Source organism: Gigantopelta aegis, chromosome 12, assembly GCF_016097555.1.
Source record: "Gigantopelta aegis isolate Gae_Host chromosome 12, Gae_host_genome, whole genome shotgun sequence".
Lineage (NCBI taxonomy): Eukaryota > Metazoa > Mollusca > Gastropoda > Neomphalida > Peltospiridae > Gigantopelta > Gigantopelta aegis.
In genome coordinates, this window is record NC_054710.1 from 18,684,411 (window position 1) to 18,702,104 (window position 17,694).

Here is a 17,694-nt window from a genome sequence, read left to right on the forward strand (position 1 = left end):
CGCCAAACGCATTTTATTATATGCATTAACTCTGTATGATAACCATCTGCTAAACGCTGCCAGACTTTCCGAACCAAAATGCGAAAATGAACCTCCTGTCGCGGCCACAAAACTGCATGCGAAAAATGGCCGCAAACTCTTAGTGACAAATTCCAAGCTTGAAGCAGGTTCTCAATTGAAATTTCGGCAATCACGTACACTGTATAAGTATCATTCGGTTACCTTTGGTGAGTCAGCAACCCATTAATCTTGACTACGGACTACTGGGGGCTAGAAAAGTGCTTGAATAAGGATAACTGTAGATTAGTGTATGTTCGTATGTTCGTATTCGATAAATAAATAAATAAATAAATATATATATATACTCTTCAAAACAAAGTAGGGGAACTCTAATAAGAATTTACAATTGCCAAACTTGTAAAGTCTATTAGCTGTGGGGAATGGTTATATGATAACAGTGAATTAATTGGACAAACATTACAACCGGTAGTTCAGTATTACAGTAGGTTTTATGACCGCCAAAGATCTTGAAGAACGATTGGGGTCAGAAGTGAAATTTGATCAACAGAATGAAAGATATTGACAGAAATAATGTTCCATAGTGAGAATGACACCCCACGCACGTGTATGAGGCAATTGCGTGATGCATGTGCAAACTATGGAATGTGTTTCGGTGTGTTGTTAAACAGACCTGAACTTTCTTTACTAGGATGTCTGTGGTCAAAACGTATGTTCGGTCTAATAGTTGATATTAACATTAATATTTCAGGTTACCCTACTTGTTTTTGAAGAGTATATAATATATATATTGTGTGTGTATATATATATATATACTGTATGTATATATATAATAATAATAATAATAATTGGTTGTAGATAAGTGTTTGTTTGTCTTACTGAGATATTTTCACTTGTATATGATGCATTAACAGAGTTCTAGCACCATAATAAAATCTTAGATTTTGAGTGATAATTTTCAGACCTGGATATGACGGCCACCTCTCTATGACAACCACTGTTGCTTGGTCCCTTAAGTGGACACCATAGACAGGTTCGACTGCATATTACATGGTATATATATATTCTTTATTCCTCTTAAATAGATATACAGATACACAGACAAAGACGTAATTAAAGCACAGACACACACAAACATATATAATAGTAATAACTAGAAGGAAAGCAAGAAAATGTATTTTACAAATTTATGTGCATATGAAGTGTACCTGTATTTGGCTATATACTGTATATCTGAACGACAAAACCGTAATACATGGTCAGGGCCGTATCTGTGCACAATGCAGAGTCGAATGGGCAAAATAGTGGTTGAATCCACGAATCTCTCTCTAGTGCCTCGTCTATAGTTCCTAGGTTATTAATTAATGTGTTAAAATATGTTTTACTTAATAAATATATAAATCATATGACAATCTCAATGTATGATTTGGTGGTATGTTATCAAGATCAAAGAGCGGATTGCAAGGTAGCAGTAAATGCCTGAAAGATGATGTAATTCTGTGCTTAGCTCAACTGGACCAATAGCCAAGACTGAATACCAAAAGTGATCGCTAGTTTTAGATAAATACCGGTAGCTATTTATAACATGCACAATGTGATCTGACTATTGTATATTACAAAGAGAACAAAACTCTTGAGATGATCGTGGCCTCCATGTAACGCACATCTTTATAATGTTCCTTCAGGACAGGGTTTGAATGAGAGATTTCCAGTGTTTTATGTATTTGTAGGTTTGGCTGGATTTGTAGAAACTGATTAGTACTGGATGTTTTAGAGGCTCGCATAATAAACATTTTACTCCTAATGTATGATACTGACGATACCAAACACTCTGGTAATAACTTCTATTTATTCTGTAACTTACCACTAATATACATGTCATAAACCCATTTGATATCGTTTCTTTATTAAGCCGGTTAATAAATGTTTTGCTGTCAGTGGGTCATTTGTTTACAAGCCAACACCACTTGTATACCTGAGGGTAACCTTTAGATAATATTTAATTAAAGTGCATATCAAACTACTGTATATTTCTTACCGATGGAAACAAATTTAGAACTGTAATTTATTAAACATCGATTTCAAATGTTATTTTAGAAGTGTTATAGGGTAAATAAAATTCGCTACTCATGTTTTCTCCTGTGTAACATATCAACATCATCTAGTTGATGAGTATACCTATTAACACACAGACAACATCTGAACGACAAGAGAGTAGTTTTTATTCAAAACCGTATCCCTGTGCAAGACAGAGTGGAAAGGGAATTTTGACAAGCTGGTGATAGGCAGTTGTTGCTTACCACCCCCACCCCACTTCCGACACGAAAGCATTGTTTAAATATAGCCACTCTCCGTGATCCAGTGTTTGATCACTGGTTACAGATAGCCAATGGTAGATCATTGGTTACAGATAGCCAATGTTAGATCACCGATTACAGATAGCCAATGTTAGATCACTGGTTACAGATAGCCAATGTTAGATCACTGGTTACAGATAGCCAGTGTTAGATCACTGATTACAGATAGCCAATGTTAGATCACTGGTTACAGATAGCCAATGTTAGATCACTGGTTACAGATAGCCAGTGTTAGATCACTGGTTACAGATAGCCAGTGTTAGATCACTGTTACAGATAGCCAATGTTAGATCACTGGTTACAGATAGCCAATGTTAGATCACTGGTTACAGATAGCCAATGTTAGATCACCGATTACAGATAGCCAATGTTAGATCACTGGTTACAGATAGCCAATGTTAGATCACTGGTTACAGATAGCCAATGTTAGATCACCGATTACAGATAGCCAATGTTAGATCACTGGTTACAGATAGCCAATGTTAGATCACTGGTTACAGATAGCCAGTGTTAGATCACTGGTTACAGATAGCCAGTGTTAGATCACTGTTACAGATAGCCAATGTTAGATCACTGGTTACAGATAGCCAATGTTAGATCACTGGTTACAGATAGCCAATGTTAGATCACTGGTTACAGATAGCCAGTGTTAGATCACTGGTTACAGATAGTCAGTGTTAGATCACTGGTTACAGATAGCCAATGTTAGATCATCACTTGTTACAGATAGCCAATGTTAGATCCCTGATTACGGATAGCCAATGTTAGATCACTGGTTACAGATAGCCAATGTTAGATCACTGGTTACAGATAACCAATGTTAGATCATCAATGGTTACAGATAGCCAATGTTAGATCACTGGTTACAGATAGCCAATGTTAGATCATCAATGGTTACAGATAGCCAATGTTAGATCACTGGTTACAGATAGCCAATGTTAGATCATCAATGGTTACAGATAGCCAATGTTAGATCATCAATGGTTACAGATAGCCAATGTTAGATCACTGGTTGCAGATAGCCAGTCTCCCTGAGCCAGTGTTCAATCACTGTATAGTGTCTGTCCATCCACTCAATGTTCTCCTTCGTTTTTTTCAGCACCGCTTTAAACACACCCTCGTGGGCAGTCACATTGTGAGTCTTCATAAAATCCTCAATCTGAAATATAACAAAAAACCCTGATTTATTGATGATATATTGATGATATATAGATTCATTGATTGAGTCGTTGATTTACTGATCAATTGACTGGTTGATTAATTAATTGATCCATCATCCATCCATCCATCCATCCATTCATACATTCATACATTGGTTGGTTCCATTGTTCTCTGTCATTACTGCCACAGTAAATATATAGTAGACGTTCAAAAACTCTAATAAATAACGGAATGGCCAAGTAAAACTTTACCGGTGATCATCATGCGTGTATATACCATGAAACTGACCCCACCCAGACCTCATTAAGCATGGTTATCATCATGCGTGTATACACAATGAACCTGACCCCACCCAGACTTCATTAAACATGGTTATCATCATGCGTGTATACACCATGAACCTGACCCCACACAGACCTCATTAAGCATGGTTATCATCATGCGTGTATACACCATGAACCTGACCCCACCCAGACCTCATTAAGCATGGTGATCATCATGCGTGTATACACCATGAACCTGACCCCACCCAGACCTCATTAAGCATGGTGATCATCATGCGTGTATACACCATGAACCTGACCCCACCCAGACCTCATTAAGCATGGTTACTGGTTTCATTATGATAACCACCATCATCATCACCATCATCATAAAGTCAGATTCATCACAAACATCATCATCATCATCATCATCATCATAATGTTTATCTGTATCACAGTTATCATTATCACCACCATCATGATCATGATCATCACCACCACCAACTTCACTATTATCATAATCATCATCACAATCATCATCATCACCACCACCATCATGATCATCATCATCACAGTGAAACCTTACCTCCACATATCGATCCTGTGTATTGAATGATGACGTTGCTCCGGTGATCATTCTAGAAACAGTTTTGTTTGAAAGCCTGAGAAAAACAACGAATATCCCTTAAAGATGAATTGTCGAGTACATTTAAAATATAAATCTCTCTATCTCTCTTAAATTTAAAGATGAACTATCAAATACATTTAAAATATCTCTCTAACTCTCTCCCTTTAAAGATGATTTATTGAATATATTTAAAATCTCTCTCACTCTCTGTCTCTGTCTCTCTCTCTCTCTCTCTCTCTCTCTCTCTCTCTCTCTCTGTATGTCTCTCTCTCTCTGTATGTCTCTCTCTCTCTCTCTCTCTCTCTCTCTCTCTCTCTCTCTCTCTCTCTCTCTCTCTCTCTCTGTAGTCACATGCACCCTTCTAGTTCTAGGCGATATTAGTGGAATGGCGATTTGAGGTTGTTACTGTAGTGTCTTGGAACTTATAGTGGACATTGTGGTCTGTCCCGGTACTCCTATGAGATACGCATGCGTAGAGGAAAACAAAACAAACATCCGCCCAAGTAGCGTTGCCTCCATGTTTACGTTTTTATTCAACATGAATAAATCTGATGTTTAAACACCAAACGTGTTCCTATATGTAGACAGGACACCATATCTGGCGACGAAGATGAACTTTATGTAAATGGTACGTAAATACAGTATCTACGCTACGAGCTAGCAAACGAACTGTTTTTGTTTTCGTTCTAAAAGTACAGCCTCGCTAATTTGTGAATTTTGCGTAAATGGGTAAAAAAAATTGAAAATCTACTGTGTGCGCTTGACATTGCAAATGATTCCAGAAAAAAAGCCTTGCTACTCCACTATGCAGACGACGATGTTTTTGAAATATTTGACGCAATGACCGATGAACAGAAAGGGATTGGAGCAATGACTGACGGAGACAACCCTATACCTAGGGAATATACCATGCTAAAAAAGTCCCTGGATGAATATTTCACTCCTAAAAAGAACATTTCTTACGAAACATTTAAGTTTAGGCAAACACACCAGAAGGAAGGTGAAAGCGTTGATGCTTTACACACCCGTCTGCGAGGCATGGCAGTCCTTTGTGATTTTCATGATGTCGACAAAGAGATTCTTGGACAAATCATACAAGGCTGCACATCTACCAGAGTGCACAGGAAAGCTCTGAAGGACAATTTAACTCTCAGGCAAGTGCTAGATGAAGCTCGCAGTATGGAACTTTCTGAAAGTAGAGCTGCTATCATTGAGAATGCTGCTGCTGCTAATGCTATCTCCATTGATGCCATTGCCTACACTGTCAATAATGAACATCATCGTGGTCGTCGCGGACACCGATATCACTCACGTGGTTCCAATCATTCTAGTGGTCGCTCTCTTCACAAATGACACCAACGTAGTACATGTGTGCAAATAGAACTGACTACCCGTGGTCCCAGTCATCGAGGCAACACTTATCGTCGAGGTGGTTCCAGCCGCCGTGGTCATCCCAATCGTGTTTCCGGTGAGCATTCAACAAGTAATTCCTGTCATTACTGTGGATCTCAGCCTCACTCCAAGAATGACTGCCCAGCCAGAGGCAAGACTTGCTCGAGCTGTGGAAAAATAGGACACTATGCATGTGTCTGCATGTCTACACCCATGGTAAGATGTGTCGATTTTTCATCGTCTGTATCTGATGATGAAGAGCATGTATTCTCCATCACTGACAAGATTATCAACTCGCCAAAGATCACAGCATGCATCATGAATTGTCCCATTGACTTTGTGATTGATACTGGTGCTTCTGTTAATATCATAGGTCATTCTACATACAATGCACTCGCCAACAAACCCAGGCTTTAATCTCCAGTGCCAAAGTTATATGCATTTGGCTCTAAAAATCCTCTTCCTGTACAAGGTTTCTTTGATTCGGAAATAAGCTGTGAGTTGAACAAAACTCTGGCAAAGTTCTATGTATTAGAATCAAACACCTCCAGCAACCTTCTGAGTTGTGAAACAGCCCAGAGGATGCAGCTGATCCATTTCTCTCTTCAAACTGGTCCAAAACCATCCCTGATGAGTTTCCCGCCTTATTTGATAGAACTATGGGTCGGATCAAGGACTTCAAAATCAAGTTACATATTGACACATCTGTACCACAAGTATCGCAGAGACATAGACGCATTCCGTTTCACGTCCGCAAAATGTTGAGAAGGAACTCGATCGACTCAAGAAGATGGATGTCATTGAAAAGGTAGAAGGCCCTACGCCATGGACGAGCCCAATTGTAGTCGTCCCTAAGAAAGCTGGTGGTGTAAGAATCTGCGTTGACATGAGAGAACCTAACAAAGCTATACGGAGAGAAAGACACCCAATGCCAACGTTTGACGATCTCGTTGCTGACCTGAACGGCTCAACTGTTTTCAGCAAACTAGACCTGACTAACGCATACCATCAGCTAGAACTGGATGAAGCGAGTCGTTACATCACTACCTTCACCACGCATGTGGGTCTTCGCCGCTACAAACGGCTACTCTTCGGAGTCAATGCTGCTGCAGAAATATTCCAAAATGCAATCGCAGAAATACTCAGCAATATTCCAGGTGCTCGAAACCTCTCTGATGACATTATTGTCCATGGCAAGACACAAACTGAACATGATATAAGTCTTCGAGCCACACTGAAAAAGCTAGAAGAGAGTGGTGCCAAGGTCAATAGAGAAAATGTGTGTTCTCCACAAATGAACTGACTTTCTTTGGACATGTGTTTGGTGCAAATGGTGTCTCAGCTGATCCCAACAAGATTAAGACCATTATCAACACAGCTCCTCCAGAGAATGTCAGCGAAGTCCGTTCCTTCCTAGGAATGACGCAGTATATTTCGAGGTTCATCTCTGATTACGCAACCATGACTAAGCCCCTAGGAAAGCTCACCAGACAGGGCATCGCATGGAAATGGTCACAAACAGACAAGCTGAAGCAATCTCTGACGCAAACGCCAGTCATGGCTTACTTCGACTCTAAGGAAGAAACTACAGTCTTGGTCGATGCAAGTCCTGTTGGTCTAGGAGCAATTTTGACCCAGAAAGGAAAGGTCATTTGCTACGCCAGTCGTGCTCTCACTCCCACTCAACAACGTTACTCCCAAACAGACAGAGAACTCTTGGCAGTTGTCTATGGAGTAGAACACTTCCATCTGTACTTTTTTGGCTCTGGTTTCATGGTGATCACTGATCACAAACCACTACTGGGAATCATGAACAGCCAAAAGCCGACTACAGCCCGGATGGAAAGATGGCGTTTACGTCTTATGTCCTATGAGATGACGCTAGTCTATGCTCCAGGAAGAGATGACCTAAATCCAGCCGACTACATCAGCCATCACCCTCAAACTACACCAAACCGCGAGAATGCTGGTGAAGCATACATCGCATATGTCGTGCGAAATGCCATACCCAAATCAATGACGACTGAAGAAGTGAAGAATGCCACAAAGCAAGATCAAACACTCCAAAGTTTGATGTTGGCAATTCAAATTGGTTTTTGGGAAGACCCAGAGATATCAAATTTCACCAGATTCAGAGAAGAACTATCCGTCCATGATGGTTTGGTTCTCCGAGGAAATCATCTTGTTATCCCAGCAACTTTGCAACAGAAAGTCATTGAAATAGCACATCAAGCACACCAAGGAATTGTTAAGACCAAGCAATGCATCAGAGAGAAGGTTTGGTTCCATGGAATTGACAAGTTTGTGGAAGACGCTGTCAAATCCTGCATTCCCTGCCAAGCATCACGTCCAGGGCCTGCCCAACGTGAACCTCTTCAACCCACTCCCTTGCCATCTGAACCATGGAGTTCACTTGCCATTGATGTTGCTGGTCCATTCCCATCATGCGATTATTTGCTTGTTGTCATAGATGAGTATAGTCGATTTCCCGAGGTTGAAATCATCCCATCCACCTCTGCCAAAGCAGTACTACCAAAGTTGGAAGCGATCTTCTCGCGCCAAGGAATCCCAACAACAGTCAAAACAGATAATGGGCCTCCGTTCAACGGTGATGAATTTACAAGTGTTATGTCCAGTTTCGCGATCCATCACAGGAAGATACGCCCCTCTGGCCAGAAGCGAATGGAGAGGCTGAACGTTTCATGGCTACACTGAACATCAATCCGTGCATCAGTCGCCGACAACATTGCTTGGAAGTCACAGGTTCCCACTTTCCTACGTCTTTATAGAGGTACACCGCACACCTCCACCAAAGTATCTCCTTTTGAAGCACTGACTGGCCGCAAGATGAAAATTGGTCTGCCTGAGCCTCCTATCACAAGTCAGACACACAGATCTGTCCACAGCCGCATTACTGAAAATGACTATATCAGCAAGTGCAAAATGACCGACTATGCTGACGCTAAATGACACACACGAGTATCAGATCTATCGCCAGGTGATTACGTCCTAGTGAAGCAGAAGAGGATGAACAAACTGTCAACTCCATATTCTCATCTGCCTTATGTCGTCGTCCACAAGAAAGGCACCATGATCACTGCGCAACGTGGTGAGAGACAAATCACTCGCTACTCCTCACATTTTAAACCTATCAACGGTACACAACTCTCTCTAAGTGATGAGGGAGAGGAGGATGAAGATGACAACATCATCGAGACATCAATGCCATCAACTCCTCAACCCACTCAGCAGCAGTCCAGGTCCCCTGTCACTCTGACCAAGCAGCCAAGGACTCATTCGAAGTTTGTTTCACCTACGTCGACCGTGTCTACACCTGTCCCGGTCCACACCGAGATGCCAGCAAGACCAGTCCGTAACCATCGACTTCCAACACGTCTGAAAGACTATCATTTGACTTGACGATTACGCTGTCAACAATGTGCATATTACATGGCTGTCTGATAAATACATGATGACAAAAGTGAACTATATGCCAACTGTCAAATCCAAGTTTATTTTAATTGTAATTATGAATGCATTGCATATTTTTCTTTGACAATTTTCTGTTCAAGTTGGGGAGGAATATAGTGTCTTGGAACTTATAGTGGACATTGTGGTCTGTCCCGGTACTCCTATGAGATACGCATGCGTAGAGGAAAACAAAAACAAACATCCGCCCAAGTAGCGTTGCCTCCATGTTTACGTTTTTATTCAAGATGAATAAATCTGATGTTTAAACACCAAACGTGTTCCTATATGTAGACAGGACACCATAGTTACTTACCTACCCAGAGTACTCTGACCGTAAGAGAGCTAGACGGACATGTGGACAGCTATGACGCTTTCGTTACTGTTGGAGAATAATGAATATCAAAACTGCACACTACAGGAAGAAACCAGTCAGTATCTACATATTTAACGGAAGCATCTACGTATTTAACAGGAGCACCTACGTATTTAACGGAAGCACCTACGTATTTAACGGAAGCACCTACGTATTTAACGGAAGCACCTACGTATTTAACAGGAGCACCTACGTATTTAACAGGAGCACCTACGTATTTAACGGAAGCACCTACGTATTTAACGGAAGCACCTACGTATTTAACGGAAGCACCTACGTATTTAACGGAAGCACCTACGTATTTAACAGAAGCATCTAGAAGCACCTACGTATTTAACAGAAGCACCTACGTATTTAACAGGAGCACCTACGTATTTAACAGGAGCACCTACGTATTTAACGGGAGCACCTACGTATTTAACGGGAGCACCTACGTATTTAACGGGAGCACCTACGTATTTAACAGGAGCACCTACGTATTTAACAGAAGCATCTACGTATTTAATGGGATCATCTACGTATTTAACAGGAGCATCTACGTATTTAACAGGAGCATCTACGTATTTAACAGAAGCATCTACGTATTTAACAGAAGCACCTACGTATTTAACGGAAGCACCTACGTATTTAACGGAAGCACCTACGTATTTAACAGAAGCATCTAGAAGCACCTACGTATTTAACAGAAGCACCTACGTATTTAACGGGAGCACCTACGTATTTAACGGGAGCACCTACGTATTTAACGGGAGCACCTACGTATTTAACAGGAGCACCTACGTATTTAACAGGAGCACCTACGTATTTAACGGGATCATCTACGTATTTAACAGAAGCATCTACGTATTTAACAGGAGCACCTACGTATTTAACAGGAGCACCTACGTATTTAACAGGAGCACCTACGTATTTAACAGAAGCATCTACGTATTTAACAGAAGCATCTACGTATTTAATGGGATCATCTACGTATTTAACAGAAGCATCTACGTATTTAACAGAAGCACCTACGTATTTAACAGAAGCACCTACGTATTTAACAGGAGCATCTACGTATTTAACAGGAGCATCTACGTATTTAACAGAAGCACCTACGTATTTAACAGGAGCATCTACGTATTTAACAGAAGCATCTACGTATTTAACAGAAGCATCTACGTATTTAACAGAAGCACCTACGTATTTAACAGAAGCATCTACGTATTTAACGGGATCATCTATGTATTTAACAGAAGCATCTATGTATTTAACAGAAGCATCTACGTATTTAACAGGAGCATCTACGTATTTAACAGAAGCATCTATGTATTTAACAGAAGCATCTATGTATTTAATGGGATCATCTACGTATTTAACGGGAACATTATTGAAATGGGTGCTGTTGGATTTCTTCCTGTAATGTGTCTATTAGTGATTAGGCTAATATGTGAAATTTCTTTTATCAGGGAACTTGAAAATAATCGATGTAATTAAGGTATTTTATGTCAAACATAGGATTCTTGTTGTATTAGAGTGGGAATCTTTGACTACTGTTTGATAGACACAGATTGTGCAGTTTTGATATACATTATTCTCTGATGGCAATGAGTGTCATAACTGTCGAAATATTCGTCCTGCTCTTTTACTGTCAGAGTACTTGGTAAAAAGAAATGTTTTATTTAATGACGCACTCAACACATTTTATTTACGGTTATATGGCGTCAGACATATCGTTAAGAGAGTATTGGGTAATTACTTACTCTGACATCGCTATCATCTCATATGAAGCTTTCAGCGCGTTCCAGACAAGGTCACGGCCATATGGGTTCGAGGCTAATTCTTTACCTAGTGTGAGTACGTCATCTTTCTTGATCTTCCCTTCTCTCATACTCTGGAACAGCCTACAGCAGAACAAAACCAGATACCCGTCTGAGCCTCCCATAAACAAAACAAAACTATATCTTTTATTTCTGACTGGTTGACTTACGCACATCCTACAAATATGACATCAACAATTAAAACTATGAATAATTTTAGAGTTTAGAACTAATCGATAAATTCTGGGGTGTGATCTGGACCTGGGGGAGGGGGTTCGAATATGAACAAATGGGCCCTTTTTCTATTTTGTTTTTGCACCACCAGAAATTCCAGATGTATAAACCTGTATGTTTTAGTTCTGAAAGCCGGCCATTTGCTTCAGTGGGGGGGGGGGGGGGGGGGGGGGTGTGGTTCGTCCGAACCCCCCAGCCTACGCCTCTGAAATTACTATTTCTGTGGCTGTGCAGTGCTTACATGCAATCTTACCTGGTAATTCTCCACGGTTCCCGGACACACGCCAAGGCCTTCAGCAGATAACCACTTTCTTTCTTTAGTTCGGGGTTTGGGGACTTAGCTTTCTCAGTGTATTTGCTCCAGACGAACTCAAAGTTCTCAGAGTCCCCGTACTGGATGCCGCCGCAGTAGACGATGCTTCTGAGATCCGGGTGAATTCTGTATGAGTCGTGCATTGAAAACAATCAGTGTTATGTCAGAGCTACCACTCAAAAAAAATATGTAAAAAAAGTTTCAGACAAGATCACCTGTGATCAAAGCCCTTTCCATTTGAATAAAAAGTTTTAATTTGGTATATTACAACAATCATTGTGTGGAACCGACAATGGATAATGGTACTGTCGTAACAATGCATCTTGCTAGCACAAGTAGAGAAAATAATTATTAAAGTTTTGTCTTTTACTAATGACTTACTGTTGGGGGACACTTACCATTAATCGAGTTCATGCAAGTTCATGTAACTTTAACATTGAAGAACACATTAAGCATAATTACGGATTTCTTTCATTAAAGTTTTTAATGGCGACCATACGAGTTATTTTTACAATTTCGAACGATGCTTAAATTTATTATTCAGAATTAATTGTGGGAGTATTTGTTTGCTAAAAGTCTTAAATACAGTTCTATAATTGTTTTATTAACAGTGGTAACTTTAAATTCTATGTTAAAACAATTTTATTACCATAACTGAATCGTGGTGCCAAAATATGTAGCACGATTATAGCTATGGCAGTACCATTATCCATGTAAGTCCTACATAGTGATAATTAGTCATAACCTTTTATTCACGTAAAATACGAAGAAAATAGTTAAAGTTTGTTTTGTATAATGACACCACTAGAGCACATTGATGTTTGTATTAATCATCGGCTATTGGATGTAAAACATTGGTAATTTTTTACTCGTTGTCTTAAAAGAAACCCGCTACATTTTTCTGTTAGCAGCAAGGGTTATTTTATATGCATTTCCCCACAGACAGGACAGCACATACCACATATTTTGATATACCAGTCGTGATGCACTGGATGGGACAGGGGTTAAACCAACAGATCACAGGACTGTAGCTCATAATGGTACATCATTAGAAACTGATTCAACACGACCAGAGTTGATTAGATACAATTTAAATTATGTTTTATATATTCATATTTATATATGACCTCACATTTAAGGTCCCCCCACCCCCATTTACCGCCATCTTCCAACGCCTATGTTTTACAAGCTGTTTCAAAATATATTTAACTAGCGAAAACGTATATATATTTTTTAATATAACAAGTCGAGGAGTGTGTATTGAAAACAACACATTTAATGCAGGGGTTAGGGTTAGGGTTGAGGTGCACGTATTGAAAACAACCCATTTAATGTAGGGGTTAGGGTTAGGGTTGAGGTGCACGTACTGAAAACAACCCATTTAATGTAGGGGTTAGGGTTAGGGTTGAGGTGCACGTACTGAAAACAACACATTTAATGTAGGGGTTAGGGTTAGGGTTGAGGTGCACGTACTGAAAACAACCCATTTAATGTAGGGGTTAGGGTTGAGGTGCACGTACTGAAAACAACACATTTAATGCAGGGGTTAGGGTTGAGGTGCACGTACTGAAAACAACCCATTCAATGTAGGGGTTAGGGTTGAGGTGCACGTACTGAAAACAACCCATTTAATGTAGGGGTTAGGGTTAGGGTTGAGGTGCATGCATTGAAAACAACACATTTAATGCAGGGGTTAGGGTTAGGGTTGAGGTGCACGTACTGAAAACAACCCATTTAATGCAGGGGTTAAGGTTGAGGTGCACGTACTGAAAACAACACATTTAATGTAGGGGTTAGGGTTAGGGTTGAGGTGCACGTACTGAAAACAACACATTTAATGTAGGGGTTAGGGTTAGGGTTGAGGTGCACGTACTGAAAACAACACATTTAATGTAGGGGTTAGGGTTGAGGTGCACGTACTGAAAACAACCCATTTAATGCAGGGGTTAGGGTTGAGGTGCACGTACTGAAAACAACCCATTTAATGTAGGGGTTAGGGTTAGGGTTGAGGTGCACATACTGAAAACAACCCATTTAATGTAGGGGTTAGGGTTGAGGTGCACGTACTGAAAACAACCCATTTAATGTAGGGGTTAGGGTTGAGGTGCACGTACTGAAAACAACCCATTTAATGTAGGGGTTAGGGTTAGGGTTGAGGTGCACGTACTGAAAACAACCCATTTAATGTTGGGGTTAGGGTTGAGGTGCACGTACTGAAAACAACCCATTTAATGCAGGGGTTAGGGTTGAGGTGCACGTACTGAAAACAACACATTTAATGTAGGGGTTAGGGTTGAGGTGCACGTACTGAAAACAACCCATTTAATGTAGGGGTTAGGGTTAGGGTTGAGGTGCACGTACTGAAAACAACACATTTAATGTAGGGGTTAGGGTTGAGGTGCACATACTGAAAACAACCCATTTAATGTAGGGGTTAGGGTTGAGGTGCACGTACTGAAAACAACACATTTAATGTAGGGGTTAGGGTTGAGGTGCACGTACTGAAAACAACCCATTTAATGTAGGGGTTAGGGTTAGGGTTGAGGTGCACATACTGAAAACAACCCATTTAATGTAGGGGTTAGGGTTGAGGTGCACGTACTGAAAACAACACATTTAATGTAGGGGTTAGGGTTGAGGTGCACGTACTGAAAACAACCCATTTAATGTAGGGGTTAGGGTTAGGGTTGAGGTGCACGTACTGAAAACAACCCATTTAATGTTGGGGTTAGGGTTAGGGTTGAGGTGCACGTACTGAAAACAACCCATTTAATGTAGGGGTTAGGGTTAGGGCTGAGGTGCACATACTGAAAACAACCAGTTTGATGTAAGGACTAGGGATAGAGTTGACGACAGTATATAGAAAACAACCAGTTCAATGCAAGGGCTAGGATTAGGGTTTAGGACTGCATATTAAAAACAACTAGTTTGGTGTAAGGGTTAGGGTTCAACATCAGGAGCATGTATTGAAAACAATCAGTTTGGTGTAAGGCATAGGGTTATGGTTGAGGACCATATATTGAAAACAACCAGTTTGGTGTAAGGCATAGGGTTATGGTTGAGGACCATATATTGAAAACAACCAATTTGGTGTAAGGCATAGGGTTATGGTTGAGGACCATATATTGAAAACAACCAGTTTGGTGTAAGGCATAGGGTTATGGTTGAGGACCATATATTGAAAACAACCAGTTTGGTGTAAGGCATAGGGTTATGGTTGAGGACCATATATTGAAAACAATCAGTTTGGTGTAAGCGCTTGAGTTAGGGTTAAGGAATGTGTACAGGAGGGGGTTTCAGTGACTAACCCAGCAACCCCCCTACACAAGTACATTTTTTTCAAAATATTTTCCAGGGGAGCATGACTCAAGTCCCCTCCATTAATTTCACTTACTAGTCTACCCCCCCCCCCCCCCCCCCCCCCCCCCCCCCCCCCCAGCTAAAATTCCTGCACATGCGCCTGGAGTTACACGAAATCCTGGTGTGTCCTTTAAGAGATGTACGCTGAAAACAACCAGTCTGGTATAAATTTGTTTTGTTTAACAACATCACTAGAGTACATTGATTTATTAATCATCGGCTATTGGATATTAATTTATAGAGTAGCAAGGAATATTTTATATACATCTTCCCAAAGACAGGATAACACATACCACGACCTTTGATATTCCAATGATAAGACTGACTGGTGCTGTTAGGGCAGTTTCAGAATTGAGGAAGACACACTGTAATTATCATTGGTTTTGCCTTCTGAGTTCAGCCACATCTACTAGCATAGCTAACGGGGGTTGGGGATACCCCCCCCCCCCCCCCCCCCAATGTGGTTACCTGATCTTTGTTCCTATGTGGTATAGGATTGGTCTTATGTGGACTCAGAGGCAGGGTAGTAGTAAAGTGATCGCTTGATGCACAGTCGGTCTGGCACATAAGAGGTTCCTTGCTACTAATGGAAACAATGTAGCAGGTTTCTTCTTTAAGAGTAAATGCCAAAATTACCAAATGTTTGACATCCAATAAGCGATAATAAATAAATCAATGTTCTTTACTGGGATCGTTAAACAAAATAAACAATTATAATATTATTCTAAATTAATAAAATGTGGAAAGTAACGACATACACACTGTTGTCACTGCTTTGCTTTAATTCTTGGAATAATTCCAAGACTTTCTTTTGGCATTTCATGTTTCCATAGTAACAAGCATATTTCATTATTCTCGTCCTCTGGAATCTGAAAAAGATGAATGACCGAATGAATGAATGAATGAATGAAGAATGAAAGAAAAAAACAAAGAAACAAACACCAAGCAAATATGCAAGCAAATAAGTAACCACATATTACAATAATAAAAACAGCTTCTTACACACCTGTTGGTGAGAACACCATGTGTTGTTTTTGATAACACATAGTTGTTTACACACGTACGTGTGCTAACAATTTCAAGACATACTACTGTCTGCTCCTAGGTGATGACCAGGTCACCAATGCCATACGTCCAATAAAAAGACAGCATGGTGGAATTCAATTACATTGTGACGTATAGTTAAACTGGTAATCATGTGTTGAGGATATGTAAGAAATAGAATAATACATTTGTGTCCATTAGATACCATTTATCTCACAACTCGTTGTTTAAAAACGTATCAAACTCGCTTTCGCTCGTTATATGCTTTTAAAACAACTCGTGAGATAAATGGTATCTAACGGCCACTCATGTATTATTCTCTATATAATAATAATGGGGATGTTGGCAACAACAATAACAATATAATAACAAATCAAGAAGTAGATGCATGAGGATGACAATACAGTTATAGTAGTCAGGTAAAGTTCTTTATGTTGTGTTAATGTAATATGCTACAACACTGATCTTTTAAAGCAATGCAATATTTGTTGTCCCAATTTTTTTTAATTAAAATGTTCCGTTGAAGTGAATATTTTGATTTTTATAGCAAAACCAGGAACCAAACTAAATAATGACTGCTAAGCAAAGTATATATGAAAAAGGTTCTGATGCTAAGCAAAGTATATATGAAAAAGGTTCTGATGCTAAGCAAAGTATAGATGAAAAAAGTGTGATGCGAAGTACAGATGAAAAAAAGTGTGATGCTAAGCAAAATATAGATAAAAAAGGTTGTGACACTAAAACAAGTAGATGAAAAAAGTTGTCATGCTAAGCAAAGTACATATGAAAAAAGTTCTGATGCTAAGCAAAGTAGACATGAAAACAGTTCTGAAGCTAAGCAATTAAAATATGGATGAAAAAGTTCTGATGCTAAGCAAAGTACAGATGAAAAAAGTTCTGATGCTAAGCAAAGTATAGATGAAAAACGTTCTGATGCTAAGCAAAGTACAGATGAAAAAAGTTCTGATGCTAAGCAAAGTATAGATGAAAAAAGTTCTGTTGCTAAGAAAAGTATAGATGAAAAACGTTCTGATGCTATGCAATTAAAGTATGGATGAAAAAAGTTGTGATGCTAAGCAAAGTATAGCTGCAAGATGTTGTGATGCTAAACAATTATATTATGGATGAAAAATGTGACGCTAAGGAAAGTATATATGAAAACGTTTAGATGAAAAAAGTTCTGATGCTAAGTAATTAAAGTATAGATGAAAATGTTGTGATGCTAAGTAAAGTATAGACGAAGAAGTTCTGATGCTAAGCAAAGTATACATGAAAAAAGTTGTG

The 17,694-nt window shown here is 39.7% G+C and overlaps 1 protein-coding gene across 1 annotated transcript in view; it reads right to left on the minus strand.

The window, feature by feature from the left end:
- Positions 1 to 2,223: 2,223 nt before the first annotated feature.
- Positions 2,224 to 17,694, minus strand: part of LOC121386774 (aminopeptidase N-like) — a 60,083-nt gene continuing 44,612 nt past the window's right edge. Inside the window, exons 17-21 of the mRNA XM_041517786.1 lie at positions 16,125 to 16,235; positions 11,947 to 12,132; positions 11,403 to 11,543; positions 4,386 to 4,461; positions 2,224 to 3,534 (exon numbers count right to left, since the gene is read on the minus strand). Coding sequence (XP_041373720.1) covers positions 3,376 to 3,534; positions 4,386 to 4,461; positions 11,403 to 11,543; positions 11,947 to 12,132; positions 16,125 to 16,235 — 673 coding nt within the window. The 3' untranslated portion in view covers positions 2,224 to 3,375. The remainder of the gene's footprint in view (positions 3,535 to 4,385; positions 4,462 to 11,402; positions 11,544 to 11,946; positions 12,133 to 16,124; positions 16,236 to 17,694) is intronic.